Consider the following 14,222-nt stretch of genomic DNA (forward strand, 5'->3'; position numbering starts at 1 on the left):
AACACCAGATGGAGCGAAGGTTTCGGCTCCGATGCTGGATAAGGTGTCGGCTCCAGCCGGAGCCGACAAGGCTACAGTAGATAAGGTATCGGAGCCAGCCGGCACCGAACCCACTACTTTCGAGGCAGATACATCGGTTCCAGCCGGAGCCGATCTCGGCTCCGTAGCGAGCCACGGAGGAGGCTTGGAAACTGAAGCCTGAGCCTTGGTGGCTTAGAAGGTTTCCCAGACCCTGCTTTAGAGGGAGAACCTTCTGGCTTAAGTAAGCCACGGAGGATAAGTTTATTCCTCCTCTCCTGCAGGACTCTCTGGCTAAAAGAGTGACACAAAGCACAGGAGTCCTGCAGGTGCAAAGGCCCCAGGCAATAAACACAAGAAGTGTGACCGTCTGTCAGAGACATTTTCTGACAGCACGAGTCACACTTCTTGAAGCCTGAGACCTTGCCTTCCCTAGACATATCCTAGGAGGAAGAAAACACACACAAACCCCAACAAACACACAAAATTAATCCCCTACACAAACACACAGGAAGGGATTAAGAACTGGGGTTTAGGCCTAACTAAAACTTTACACTAAAAGTTTAAAAAGGGTATAAAAGTTTTAAAAAACAAGGGAATAGGGTGGGCTGTAAAACTACTACAGACTATACTATGACTAAAAGGGAAAAATAAAACCCTAACTAAGCTTCTCTTTCTTTGACAAGAAATTCACTTACCTCTGCTGGTAAAGGAGACCTCTTTCGCTAAGCGGCAAATGAGATCTGAGGTAGTTCCGCCTTGCATCATGGGATATAGGGTTGCCTCGAGCTGGTAAAAGGAGTTCCTAAGCTAAAGCAAGTGCCGAGTCGGAGCAGAGGATCGGCTCCGAACCCATCCAGCAAGAATGAAGGCGAGATTGACAACTTAACATCTGACAGTTCAATGCCCTAGCTGAGAGAGTAGCAGAGGTGTATACTTTTTTACCCCATCTCTCTAAGGACCTGGATTCCCTTTCAGAGGGGAGAGGGTTTTTAACTGAGGTCGAAGCTACTGCCTTAGGCCCCTGGGAGATAGTCTCGGGATCTGCAAAAGGAGCCTTGTATAAATGGTGATGTGTGTCCGGGACCCTGTAGAACCTATCGGGCTTAGCAGGGGCTGGAGGCAAAGTGTCAGGAGCAGAGCAAGCATCATTAAATGCATCATCTACAACAGGAAGAACTGGAGGTATAGCTAAAGGCCTATGTTGTGGTAAATGCAAAAAGGTCCTAAGCCTTTTCCTAGAGTCTGAGAAATCTTGCCCCTGCCATTGAAATTGCTCTCTCATGGCATGTAAGGTTTCCCCAAAGGAAAATTCCTCTGGTGGAGAGGCAGAAGGAATCGATTCCTCAGCATCGGAATCTTCATAAGTAGAAAAAGGAGCCTCTGGATGGTCTGTATTGTCTGAATCATCAGAAGAATCATCTGAGGACACTGGCTCAAGGGGCTCTGCTCTAGGTCTCTTTTCTGGAGGAGGTAGAGAGGCCCTATCTGGATGAGGTTGGGATCCCCTTATTAAAGAGATGAGATCCTCTGCCAGAGTAAGCATTTGGGAACTGGAACTGGGCCTGTGAGAGGGGGGCTTAACAGGCACAGACTTAGAAGTTTTGGCTGCTTTAGCCCTGGCAAAAGCCTTTATGGACATGGCTGCAGGCGGCCTAGCAGCACCACGTGCAGGGGTTGAAACATCCAAAGGAATGGTGTCCGATAATTCTTGTGAAACCACAGTAGCAGGAAGAGTTTCAGAGGCCGACTCAACCAGGTTAGAAGGGGCCTCGGTAGAAGTCATGGATTCGGCTGAAGTTAGAACCGTTTGCTCAGTTTTGGCCGAAACCGAGACACTCGCGGTTTGCTTAACCGTGGTTTCGGCCGAAACCGTGGACCGTGAGTGTCGGTCCTTTTCTTTGCATTTCTTAACAACTTGTGAAGTCGGAGGATCCGACGGCATTATGTATGCAAAATCTGAGCCGAAAAACTGTTCAGCAAACTCCGACCGACGTCTAAGCGTCCGTCGGTTGAAAGAAGCACAGGCTAAACAAGCTGCTACGTCGTGGTCTGGGCCTAAACAAGGTAAGCAGTAAGAGTGGAAATCTTTATGAGGTATTTGTTTCCCACAAGTTAAACAGTTATTAACTTTTTCTGACATCGGCTGAGGCAAGAAAGAGTCCCCAACGGGGTACTTAGCTTTTTAGAAGTCTTCGAAGTAGTATTCGGTAGTAGTAATCTCTGGATCTGACCGACCGGCACTTGCGAACAGCTTCTGCTTCGGGCGCCACGCGGCAAGAAAGACCGAGGAAAATGGCGTCGGCTGATGCCTTTATACCCGAAGAACTGCAGTTATGACGTCGGGTGAAGTGCGACACCAGCCGAGGCCAGACCCAGACTTTGGAATCCGGCCGACCGAAGGGCAGCCTGACGACAGGACAACCCATTTGTAAGGACTGCAGATGCATCCTTGAAAGACATCCACTGCAACCTCCTTCGGCACCGACGACCATGGAGTCGAAGAAGCCGACCCCGCAACAGACAATACTTCCTGCGGCTCCGAGACCAGTGGAGCCGAGGAAGGAGACAAAGCCTTGGACAGTACTTCCTGAGGCTCCGAGACCAGTGGAGCCGAGGAAGGAGATGTAGTTTTAGACCTTTTCTCCGGATGCTCCGATGAACTAGTCGGAGCCAGAGGCTTCATTTTAGTCTTGGACCTGGATTTCTCAGCGGGAGGAGAAGACACCAAAGTTTCCTCAAAGGAGGGTTTAATAAAACCCTTGAGGATAAGTTTATTTTTTCTCTCCTGTAAAACCCTGGCAGAGAAGGCATGACACACACTGCAGGACTCCTGCAAGTGTATGGCACCAAGACAATATACACAGATGGCGTGGCCATCAGTCAGCGACATCTTATATGCACACTTGGCGCATTTTTTAAAGCCAGATGGCTTATGTTCTTTTGGTTCCTTGCCCGACATAAGGAACACAAGGGAGGAAAGGGCTCTAACTTAAATGCCCAAACACTAATGACACAAGATAGGGCAAAGGCCCTCTAACTTAAACGGGCCTAGCCCGCCAAACAGAAGGATTAACAACAAACGCAATCAGTCACAAAAATGGATACAACAGACAACGTAGCTATTAGAATAGCTTTTATAGTATAATAACTCGAGCAACAGCTATAAGTTAAAAAACAAAAGAGAGGGTACTTAGCCACAGCCAAGTCGAGACCACGTCGTTAGTCTAGGAGCGGCAAACGAGATCTGGGGGTTTGGGCGTAATGCATCCTGGGATACAGGGTTAGCCCAGCCAATGAGAGACTTCGTGCTAGTTATAGTGGCCGAGTCGGAGCAGACTCTCGGCTCCGAGCCCGTCAGTAATGAATGTAGGCGAGATAGGATCACATTACATCATTGTAATACTGAAGTAGCTGAAAAACATTGGAAACATAAGCTACAAAGCATTATAGAAAATGATTAAGTTTTTATCACGTCAGTTCACCCATTACCAACCGTTCAAAACAATGCATGTGAGAAAAACAGATATAGCAGTCCATGAAAAAAAGACAAAAGTAGCATTGATCATTGAAACTGCTACAACCAATGACTGTCTTACATACAGAGAAAGACACAGTCATAAAATACCAGGACTTGCAAGCAGAAACAAGGGCAAGGTGGAAGAAGGATACCCAGACAGTTCCAATAGTAGTAAGAACAACTGGTCTTATAAAAAAAATTATACTCATACTTAGATATGCTACCGATAAATGTAATGCCATATGAATTGTAGGAGGAGCCAACACTGGACACATTGCAGGTGCTGTGAAGCTAACCTCAAAGATGGAAACAATACTAATTTCATCAATTCTAACCATACTTTGTCTTAGGAATGTGGTCCATTCCCATTGTGTTATTAGAAAACCAAAAGACTTGGAGAAATTAAAAAAGTAGGGAAGCATGAAAGAGACCTCAACTGAGCCAGAAGCCCTAATGATGAAATTCCCTTAACTAGGAAAGTATGAGAAGAAAGGGAAAAAGTATAACCTAAATTCTTCAAAAAAAAAAAAAATTAGACTGAAGTAAAACTCAAAGGCAAAGTAACCGCCATTACTTGGCACAACTCCCTAAGAAAGGAAAATATATATCACTGATCTAAGCATAGCCATGTGCGAGACCACCATCTAGAACTTTACCTCTAATGGGATAAACGTCACATGAAATGAAGTTCAGATTTGCAAGAGAAAAAAAAAATAGTAAAGAGTATTATGCAAGAGTGACACTGGGATAAAGGAGCCTACAGGCCGAGGTTCCTTAAGAAAGGATGAAGACCAAATTATGAGTGTTGCAGCAGTATGATGGACAGATCTTGTAATATATCTAAAGAAAGGATCATCATTTTTCTCCTCAAAAATGAAAAAAATGTAACTCCGTGGATACCAAGTACTGCCAGAGGCACTGAACTAGGTCTGAGCCAGTTATGAAAGGATGGACCACATTCACACTGGATCCCCTGACAAATTAATCTGTAAATGTCTTTAAATGCTCAAAATGATATTACGATGAGTAAATAGTCTCAGACCACCTTTGCACAGGGGCCATGGCAACTGAATCTGTAGCTGTTTATGAAAGGTCAAAGCATTAACGGGATGAACAAATACTCTCACGTCCAACTGTAGTGAAATAACAATACGTGTTAATCTGCTGTGAAAAACTTGACAGCATGTCCCTACAGCAATGTTTGAAGGTGTAGTGTCAAACTTCTATTGCACAAACAACCAAACAGGTAATCAGATGTACTGAGATTCACCGTCACTGATGGGAATGGACAACAATGGTGGAAGTCACTCTGCGGAACTCTAGGAATCACTCCTAAGTCTTGCATGTGAAAAATATTCAAGGCATGAAGTCTACAGAAAGTTGCATAAATGAAGAAAAATATCTACATAAACAAATGATTGTAAGAAAGTAATTCCACTGACTTGTAAAAATATGATACTTAAGTCGAACTCCAAGATGAACCCTGGCCCAGTGAAGATCGAAAAAAGTGAGTTCTTGTAAAAAGTGAAGAATATGTCAGAAGATTAACAAGCAGCAGACAAAACTAGGAGCCACCCACCTACACAACGTACCCATACTTCATAAAGGGACAGGAAGTAGGATGAAAGGTTTTGTTAAAAAGTGTAGAATATGTTAGGCTACAGAGCCTGGATAAAACCTAAACAAGGACCCCTTTCAACAAGACAGCAAAAGAGGATCACATGTTATATAGCACACCTTGTAGAATATGTCATAATACTGACAACATGCAAATACAGTGGCTATAAAATGTTTGCACCCTGTTAAAATGACAGGTTTTTGTGATAAAAAAATGAGACCACAATAAATTATTTCAAAACTTTTCCCACCTTTAATGTGACCTATAACCTGTACAATTCAACTGAAAAACAAACAAATCTGTTAAAGGAAAAATAAAAAACGTACAATAAGCTGGTTGCATATCTGTGCACACCCTTAAACTAATACTTTGTTGAAGCACCTTTTGATTTACAGCAATTAGTCTTCTTGGGTAGGAGTCTATCGGCATGGCACATCTTGACTTGGCAATATTTGTCCACTCTTCCTTGCAAAAGCGCTCCAAATCTGTCAGATTGCAAGGGCATCTCTTGTGCACAGTCCTCTTCAGTTCACCCCACATATTTTCTACTGGATTTAGGTCTGGGCTCTCCCTGGGCCATTCCAAAATTTTAATTTTCTTCTGGTGAAGCCATTCTTTTGTTGATTTGGATGCATGCTTGGGGTCATTGTAGTGCTGAAAGGTGAAATTCCTCTTCATCTTCAGCTTTCTAGCAGACGCCTGAAAGTTTTGGGCTAAAAGTGACTGGCATTTGGAAGCATTCATAATTCCCTCCACCTTGACTAAAGCCCCAGTTCCAGCTGAAGAAAAGCAACATACTACCCTGTGAAACAAAGGGGCAGAATGACTGATATAAAGCCAGTCAGTAAAAAGTCCTTAATAAAATGGGATCATTAAGTCACCAGTCAGTTTTACCAACTGTCAAGATGGAAAACAGCTGAGAAAAACATCATCCCCGTACAAAAAGAAAGATGGCCAAAATTAATTTCCATACTACTCTGAAAGACAAGGACTCAAAGCTCAGTTGCTGACTGTGGAAAGGTATACTAAAATAGCGGCAGCAAAAAAGCAGAATCCAAAACCACATCCTACAATAGTACTTGTGAAATCAGAGAGTAAATTCTCAGGCTCCCCAAAAGTTAGCAATAGCAATATCCCTTCATAATCAGCATCGGATGTTTTTTTATTTTTTTGTGCCAAGATGACTTTTCAGAGGTAAGCTCTTCAACACTGATGGAGTTTTCTCTTGAAGCCTGCATTCCTCATCCCCAGCCGCAAAGAGGTTTATTTGTGTTGTGAACACTATGTCCCTTTCTTTGACCTAGAGATTGCATTACATTAGTTAGTAAATCTCATCAATTTATGAAGGAAAAACTGATCAGCACCTTAAGGATCAGATTCTACGTCATATGAGAGACATAAGGAATGTTGATTTAAACAATGCACTTGCTATGCACATTGCTCATAATCCAACATATGTGTTTAAATTTAAAGTCCTGGAATGTACTCAACCTAGCCTAAGAGAAGGTGATATAACAAATCGGACAGAAATTACAGAAATCAACTGGATTACTAATTTAAGAGCACACTGTCCTCCAGGCTTAAACAGTGTAGTGCCATTAAGACCTATCTTAAAAGCAAGGAAGCTAAGGATTGGGCACTGAGGAGGCTATGTAACAAAGAAAGTTTATCATAATGCAGTTTCTTACTTATTGCTGCTACAAAGTTTCCAGCAGCCATATTTGCTGCCTCTGCTAATACCAATTGTCACAAACACTTTCTGTTGCCATGGCAATGAGCCACAAGAGGATGATTGGACTCAATGAGTCCCATAGTAACCTATCACCACAGGGATACATGTCTAAGAAAACAATTGGTTAAAACCAAGAAGCTTATCCAATAGGAACGTTGCCACTGAATGCTTCACTACTGGCTGTTGACTAATTTCTAGTACGCAGTTGGCCGCTATGCTTCCAATCAATACTAAGACTATGAATCTGCATTTGCATATGTGGTCCACTTCACATTTGTGATTGGTCATCTGGGTTTTAAATAGAATCTGTAGCAGGATTCACATATGATCTGAAGAAGGCTATATCAGCCAAAAGCGCTTATCGGACCAATTTTTATTCCTGAATTTTACAGTTTTACTCAATAAATCTGTGGTTTTAACAGCTGCATCGTGGTGCCGTGGTGGTCTGCCAAAGGTTTCCTTGCAGTTTATTTTGTTTCCATTGGCAGCTTTAGCAGTTGTAACAGTGTTCATTTTACTAGTATACTAAACTTGTGGTCACTAGGAAAAATTGAACATTTCCTTATTACTGCTGTATCTTATGTGCACTGAACACAGAGCCTGTTAAGTGTAATTTTACTTTTTATCTATATATAGGGGTGTGTTAATTTTAACAATATCAGTAGATGGCAACAGAATTCTAAGTAATGGCATGACGTATTATAGTATACTAATTATATATATATATATATATATATATATATATATATATATATATATATATATACATATATATCTGTTTAGTATCTACTTATATAGTGCTATCACTGATTTTAACTGTTCCCTTACAGTCATGTGGATAGCATTCAGGTGTGTGTATGGAGGATGTGTCAACTTCTGGCAAGGTTTAATCTGATTAAGTCTATTTTGTAGGCAAAAGCAATTGATGAAAGTGCAATGCTCCAGTTATCAAATTGATATTTTACTTATATTTTTATTTTGCTAATTAGTTCTGTTGTCTATTTTTTTCACAGTAGCAATATAAAACAATTACTATAAAATACAAGCAGATAATCAAATCAGTATAGTAATCATCATTAGAGTAAAGGGGCTACTTAAAATTCTACAGTAAAATACAAACAGGCATTCAGACTGTTTGCAAGACTCCATGGATCAAGAAGACAAAAGAATCTGCAAGGACAGGATGAACAAAAGTGAAAAAAGAAAACAGGAAAGTGCAGACTTTGTGGAATAATACACAAAATAAACACAGTATTAAAAAAAAACAAACAACAAAGGCAAAAAAGAAGATTGGAAGGACATAGTGGAATGAAAGGAGCCCAAATCAATATATGCATAACGGTTAAGCAAACTTGACCATAAAATGTTAACATATTTGCCTGACACTAAGAGTGTTCATTAGCAGTTACAGTACCTGGTCAGTCGCCTGGTTGCTGAAGACATTGATACGTACTGTTGAAGGATGAGAAGGTCCAGAAACTGCTGCTTTCTGCTGCATTATATTCATTTTTTATTAAAAGAGGGAGAAAAGAAGAAAACTTTTGTAAGTAATCACTGCTATTCACAATGGCACCAAAAAGAAAACTGGTATTACACATTAGGTAATTTGTTCTCTTGGTCAGTAGTGGCAAGGAAATTTATCCAAATGACAGATCTGGTGTTTACGAAGAGCACAAACCCAGATGTGCAAACAAAGTTAATGTCACTGTTAGATATTATAAGCCAATTACTTAACAATTGCACATAATGTTGCTACTTAATACTTCTTTATCTTCTAAATGAACACTGTAGAATGAAAAGACAGTGACCAAAACAGGAAAACACATGCATTTTATCAGTGTGCTGTTTGAGGGCAAGATCCCATAAAACTCAACCACTGCACCTCAAAGCTGGTAAGCCCTCTCCAGAACCGAATACAAAAGTTATCGTTTCTGATTGTGAAGCCACATTTCACGATCTACATCAGTAAAAATCATTTAATCAAATGCTGTTTTGACATTAGACAATATTTTACTTAATATCCAATTAGACTTTTAGGAGGATGAGCAGATAAAGGTGCAGCTGTGTGTTAAATTCACCCTAACAGTAACTGTTCTACAGGGAACACTGCTGCAGTATGAATTATCATAGGAAGTTACTAGGCTATTGGCCCCCAGACCCTTACAAGCCTAGCCAAGAATTTAGCCCATGTTCCAACAAGTCAGCATCCGATGCCCCTGTCCAGCAGGGACACAGGTGAAATCCCAGGGGTGTATTTTTTGTTCAAAATAGTAATAAACAAGGACCCTTCACAACGCATGATAGCTTATTCAGTAACAAAGCTTTCTGACAAAGTCATTCTTCAGTGTTTAAAAACAGTTTAAGAAACCTTCCATTTAAATACTTATTTAAAATAAAACACGACACAGCCCATCCTATCGTATAACAACACTAATTAAAAAACTAATTACCATGTTAAAGGTAAAACCATGAATTTTTCAAATAAAATTCACATAAGCTAGAACTGATAATAAAATAAGTAAGAACTTTCAATTCATAGAACAAAATCATGTAATCATTTGTTGCTTCATTTTTAGAATTGGTTTTAAAGTTACCTGTTTATTTAAGCCTGGATACACATCAGCTTGCATACGAATAATCCATTCGTATTCTTTTATATCTAGTTTATTAATGATGTCCCCATGCCTAATATTAGGTTTTACATATTCTATGACTCTAAATGTAAATTGATGCGTCACACCTTGCTCCTGTATATGTTTTGCCAAAGAGTTTATCTCTACACCCCTAGGTATATCAGACTTATGCTGTATTTTCCTATCCCGTAGTCTTCTAGATGACTTGCCTACTTAGAATCCTGAGCATAGAGTACAGGTAGCTAGATATACCACAAAAGAAGTGTTGCATGCAGCTGTACAGTTAAAAATGAACTTCTTACTAACAGGGTGAGTAAACTCATTTAATTAACAAATACTCGAGCAACAGGAACAATTATAACATGGCACAGTTCCTTTAGTTCTCAGGTCAGCCTGGCCTTGTTTATTTAGGAAGAAATCCTTATAACATAGCCACTGCTTCAAATTATCACAATTCCTATAACTAAACAGAGGTTTATCAGGTAGCCATTTTTCATAGCCTGGTATGGCCTTTAACATATCCCAGTTCTCTCTGATAATCAACCAACAGGTTCACTAGCTCTGCTACAGGTCATTAAATACCTCAGTGGTTGTACATCTGTATTACACGTATGTGTATCACTAATGTTAATCTGTTCTGGAAAAAAGGGTTTTGCTTACCCTTCCCTCAACATCATAACATCCTCCCTAGCCACATGTAGCTCATTGGCATTATAAACCCTCATTAAAAAATCATTAGTTGTTGTTGTGTCTTTCGGCTTTTCCCGGTTAGGGGTCGCCACAGCGGAACTCCGGTCCGCTAATGATTGGCAGTAGATTTTTAGGTGCAGAGTTGCCAGCCCTGACGCACAACCTTCAACGAAGGTACGCCCATTCACACATGCCTCCACGCAGAAGACGCTCTAGCTGAGAATCAAACTGGACAGCGTCTTACTGTGAGGCGACAACGCTACCGCAGCACCACCACAAATCATTAGTCATAATAATAAAACAGAATTTGCCATAGGTAGATCATGCCTTACTTCCACCATTTTTGGATATCCTCAGAGCAGGTTTTGTCTCCTCCCTACTCAAGAGGATACACGATAGAGATCAGGAAGAAAAGGGAGAGCAGCTTACAGCACCTTTAGGGAGCATTTGAGCAACTAAGATGTGGGACACAGTCCCTCAATAAGTGCACATGAAGTTATTGCCCTGCAGAGGAGCTTCTGTGGAGCAAAAAGACATACAGAGGGAAATGCAAATTTCCAAACCTAAAGCTCCAAGGCTGGGGAGAAGGAGGACAAGTTGAGGAAGTCAGCCTGCAGAGTAGCAGTGATCCCTACACTCAAATTTCTACTACTCAGGTGAGTTCATCATACAACTGTACTACTTTCATCATGGGGGCATACTGCTGCAGTACAGGCCACAACCATGAGTTGAGCATGAGGAGCCAACATACCTGACAAAACTGCAATAGCAAAATCTGCATTACTAATGGAACAGGAATCCAATCTGCAATGCCTGAAGAACTGAATTAAATTCTAAGTGGCTACTTCACATACACTTTGGGCTGAAACATTTAGAAAGAAAACTGATGTAGCTGGAACATTAATAGAGTGAGCCTGCACTTGCTTCTGCAATGTTTTCCTGTGGGGGTTACAACAGACAGCAATACAATTAGCCATATAGGGAAGATCTGTTAAGATAACTGGCCAACTTGCTTTCCTGGTTTAAGGGAAAAGTACAGTTGTGTACCTACCATAAATGTAGATGTTAGAGTGTATTCACTGTTGCAGTCATTACTCTTGGGTTATCCCTGCTGGCAGGCTACCCTCAGTCAGCCAGAATTCCAAAGTCTAGGTCCGGCGTCGGCTGCTGTCGCCTCTTCCCTGACGTCAGTGCGCCAGGGGTATAAAAGATGCAGCCGACGCCATTTTCTTCAGTTTTTCATGCCCCAGATATCAGGTGCCCCTAAACTGGTAGGCTGAAAAAATATGCCAATAAATACATGCACAAAAATAACATTCCCTTTGTCTACAAGCAAATACACCAATAGGTTGTATAGGATAGAGAAATGCAGAAAAGTCCCAGCAAAGAGAAGGGGGATGGTGGGTGGGTAACCTGGACTGCAACAGTGAATACACTCGAACATCTACATTTATGGTAGGTACACCACTGTACTATGTTCATCGTGTTTCAGTGTTGCAGTCATTACTCTTGGGTTGAATCCCAAAGCTGAGGATGGGTGGCTGGGCTAAATAGGATTAGGAGAGGCTATGAGGCCCTGCAGAACTGCAGTGGCAAAGCCTGCTCTGGACTTAGAGTAAAGAGGTAAGTGGTAGTGCTTTGTGAAAGTGTGCATTGAACTCCAAGTTGCAGCCTCTAAGATATCTTTGGTTGGTACTCCTCTGAGGAAGGCTGCTGAAGTTGGCTGCTGCTCTGGTGGAATGAGGCCTAATGCCCTTAGGCACTGATTTGCCATGTTGAAAATAGCAGAAACGGATGCAATGGCCTATCCATTTAGAAATAGTCTGTTTTGAGACCGCCTTTCCTTGTGATCCTGCAGCATATGAAAGCTTTAGTTCTGTCCAAGTAGAAACGTAACTGCCTGTGTAAGTCCAAAGAATGCAGAATTTTTTCACCCTTGTTCTGTGGATTTGGATAAAAGATAGGCAAGTGAATGGTTTGGTTGAGTGCCACACTGGATACCACCTTAGGCATGAATGTAGGGTTTGTCCTCAGAGAAAAGTACAGTTTTGTACCTACCATAAATATAGATGTTCGAGTGTATATACTGCTGCAGTCATCACACTTGGGTTATCCTGCCATCAGGCGGTCCCGCAGTCGGTCGAATCCCAAAGTCTTGGTCCGGCGTCGGTTATTGTCGCTTCTTCCCTGACGTCAGTACGACAGGGGTATAAAAGAGGCAGCCAACGCCATTTTCTTCAGTTTTTCTTGCCCCAGATGTCAGGTGCCCCCAACTAGGAAGGCAATACAAATAACTATGCAAAATACCTTAGTAGATAAACAATAGTACTAGCTGTTAGCAAATACACCATATAGGCATGCATCCATTAGACTGATGTACATGGTGTTATAACTAACATCCTGGTATGTAGAGGGGATGGTGGGAGGGTAACCTGGACTGCAGCAGTATATACACTCGAACATCTACATTTATGGTAAGTACAAAACTGTACTATGTTCATCGTGTAATACTGCTACAGTCATCACACTTGGGTTGAATCCCAAAGCTATGGATGGGTGGCTGGTACTAAACTGGGTTAGGTGAAGCTAGGATGCCCTGCAGAACTGCAGTGGTAGTGCTTGGTAAAGGTGTGCACTGAACTCCAAGTAGCTGCCTCCAGAATGTCCTTGGTTGGAACCCCCCTGAGAAAGGCAGCGGAGGTTGCTGTAGCCCTGGTAGAATGGGGCCTAATATTAACAGGCACTGCTTTCCCATGGTGCGAGTAGCAAAAACGGATACAATGTGCTATCCATTTTGAGATGGTCTGTTTTGAAATAGCCTTTCCTTGTGAACCTGCAGCATAGGATACAAAGAGTTGGTCAGTTTTTTTGAAGGACTTTGTCTTATCCAAATAGTAACGTAGCTGTCTGTGAATGTCCAAAGAGTGAAGGAGTCTTTCTCCTTTATTCTGGGGGTTTGGATAAAAGGTGGGTAAATGAATGGTCTGATTTAAAGCCACACTAGATACTACCTTTGGCATAAAGGTAGGGTTAGTTCGTAAAGAGACTCTGTCCTGATGGAAAATGATGAAAGGTTCCACTGCCATAAGTGCCTGTAGTTGAGACTTTGCGTGCTGAGGTGATAGCCAGCAACAGAGCTGTTTTCCATGACAAGTATTGTAGTTCTGCTGAGAAGGCTGGTTCGAAAGGAGGCAGTGTTAATTTTTCTAAAATGAAGTTGAGGTCCCAAGCTGGCGTTGGGGGTTTTCGGGGGGGGGGGGGGTCTTATATTCTTAGCCCCTCTGAGAAAAGTACAGTTTTGTACCTACCATAAATGTGGATGTTCGAGTGCTAATACAGCTGCAGTAATCACAGATGGGTTCTCTGCCGTCAGGCGGTCCCTCGGTCGGCCGAATTCCAAAGTCTTGGTCCGGCGTCGGTTGTCGTCGCTTTCTCTTCTGACGTCAGTGAGGCCAGAGTATATAAGACACAGCCGACGCCATGTTCTTCAGTCTTTCTTGCCCCAGATGTCAGGTGCCCCCAGAAGGAAGGCAATACCTAAATAATGCTTATATACATATACAAGCAATGCAATATAATCCAAAATCAGTGGTAGCAAGCAAATAAAACATAGCCGGATAACCCAGTCAGGTAGTATGAAGAGGTTGCTAGGCCTCATGCCTTTACCAAGTGGGGAAGGAGGGAGGGAAACCTGTACTGCAGCTGTATTAGCACTCGAACATCTACATTTATGGTAGGTACAAAACTGTACTATGTTCATCGTGCATACAGCTGCAGTAATCACAGATGGGTAGAATCCCAAAGCTATGCACTGGGTGGTAGGTACTAGGAGGAACTGGGTTGAGCCAGAATGCCCTGCAAAACAGCAGTGGCGAAGCCTGCTCTTGTTCTGGAATACAAAGGCAGATGGTAGTGTTTTGTGAAGGTATGTACAGAACTTAAGTGGCTGCCTCCAAAATATCTTTGGTAGGAACTCCTCTGACGAAGGCTGTAGAGGTAGCTGTGGCCCTG

At 41.9% G+C, this 14,222-nt stretch overlaps 1 protein-coding gene across 2 annotated transcripts in view; it reads right to left on the reverse strand.

Annotated features, from left to right (window-relative positions):
- The window catches only part of POLDIP3 (DNA polymerase delta interacting protein 3), a 1,331,876-nt gene that overhangs the window by 1,148,044 nt on the left and 169,610 nt on the right, over window positions 1-14,222 (reverse strand). Inside the window, exon 3 of one of the 2 annotated variants that reach the window (XM_044074576.1) lies at window positions 8,303-8,377. In XM_044074576.1, coding sequence (XP_043930511.1) covers window positions 8,303-8,377 — 75 coding nt within the window. Of the gene's footprint in view, window positions 1-8,302; window positions 8,381-14,222 lie in introns of both variants that reach the window. The other variant, XM_044074567.1, reaches the window with a different exon arrangement.

The sequence above is a fragment of the Protopterus annectens genome, chromosome 1.part1 (assembly GCF_019279795.1).
Source record: "Protopterus annectens isolate FY-2018-M chromosome 1.part1, PAN1.0, whole genome shotgun sequence".
Taxonomy (NCBI): domain Eukaryota; kingdom Metazoa; phylum Chordata; order Ceratodontiformes; family Protopteridae; genus Protopterus; species Protopterus annectens.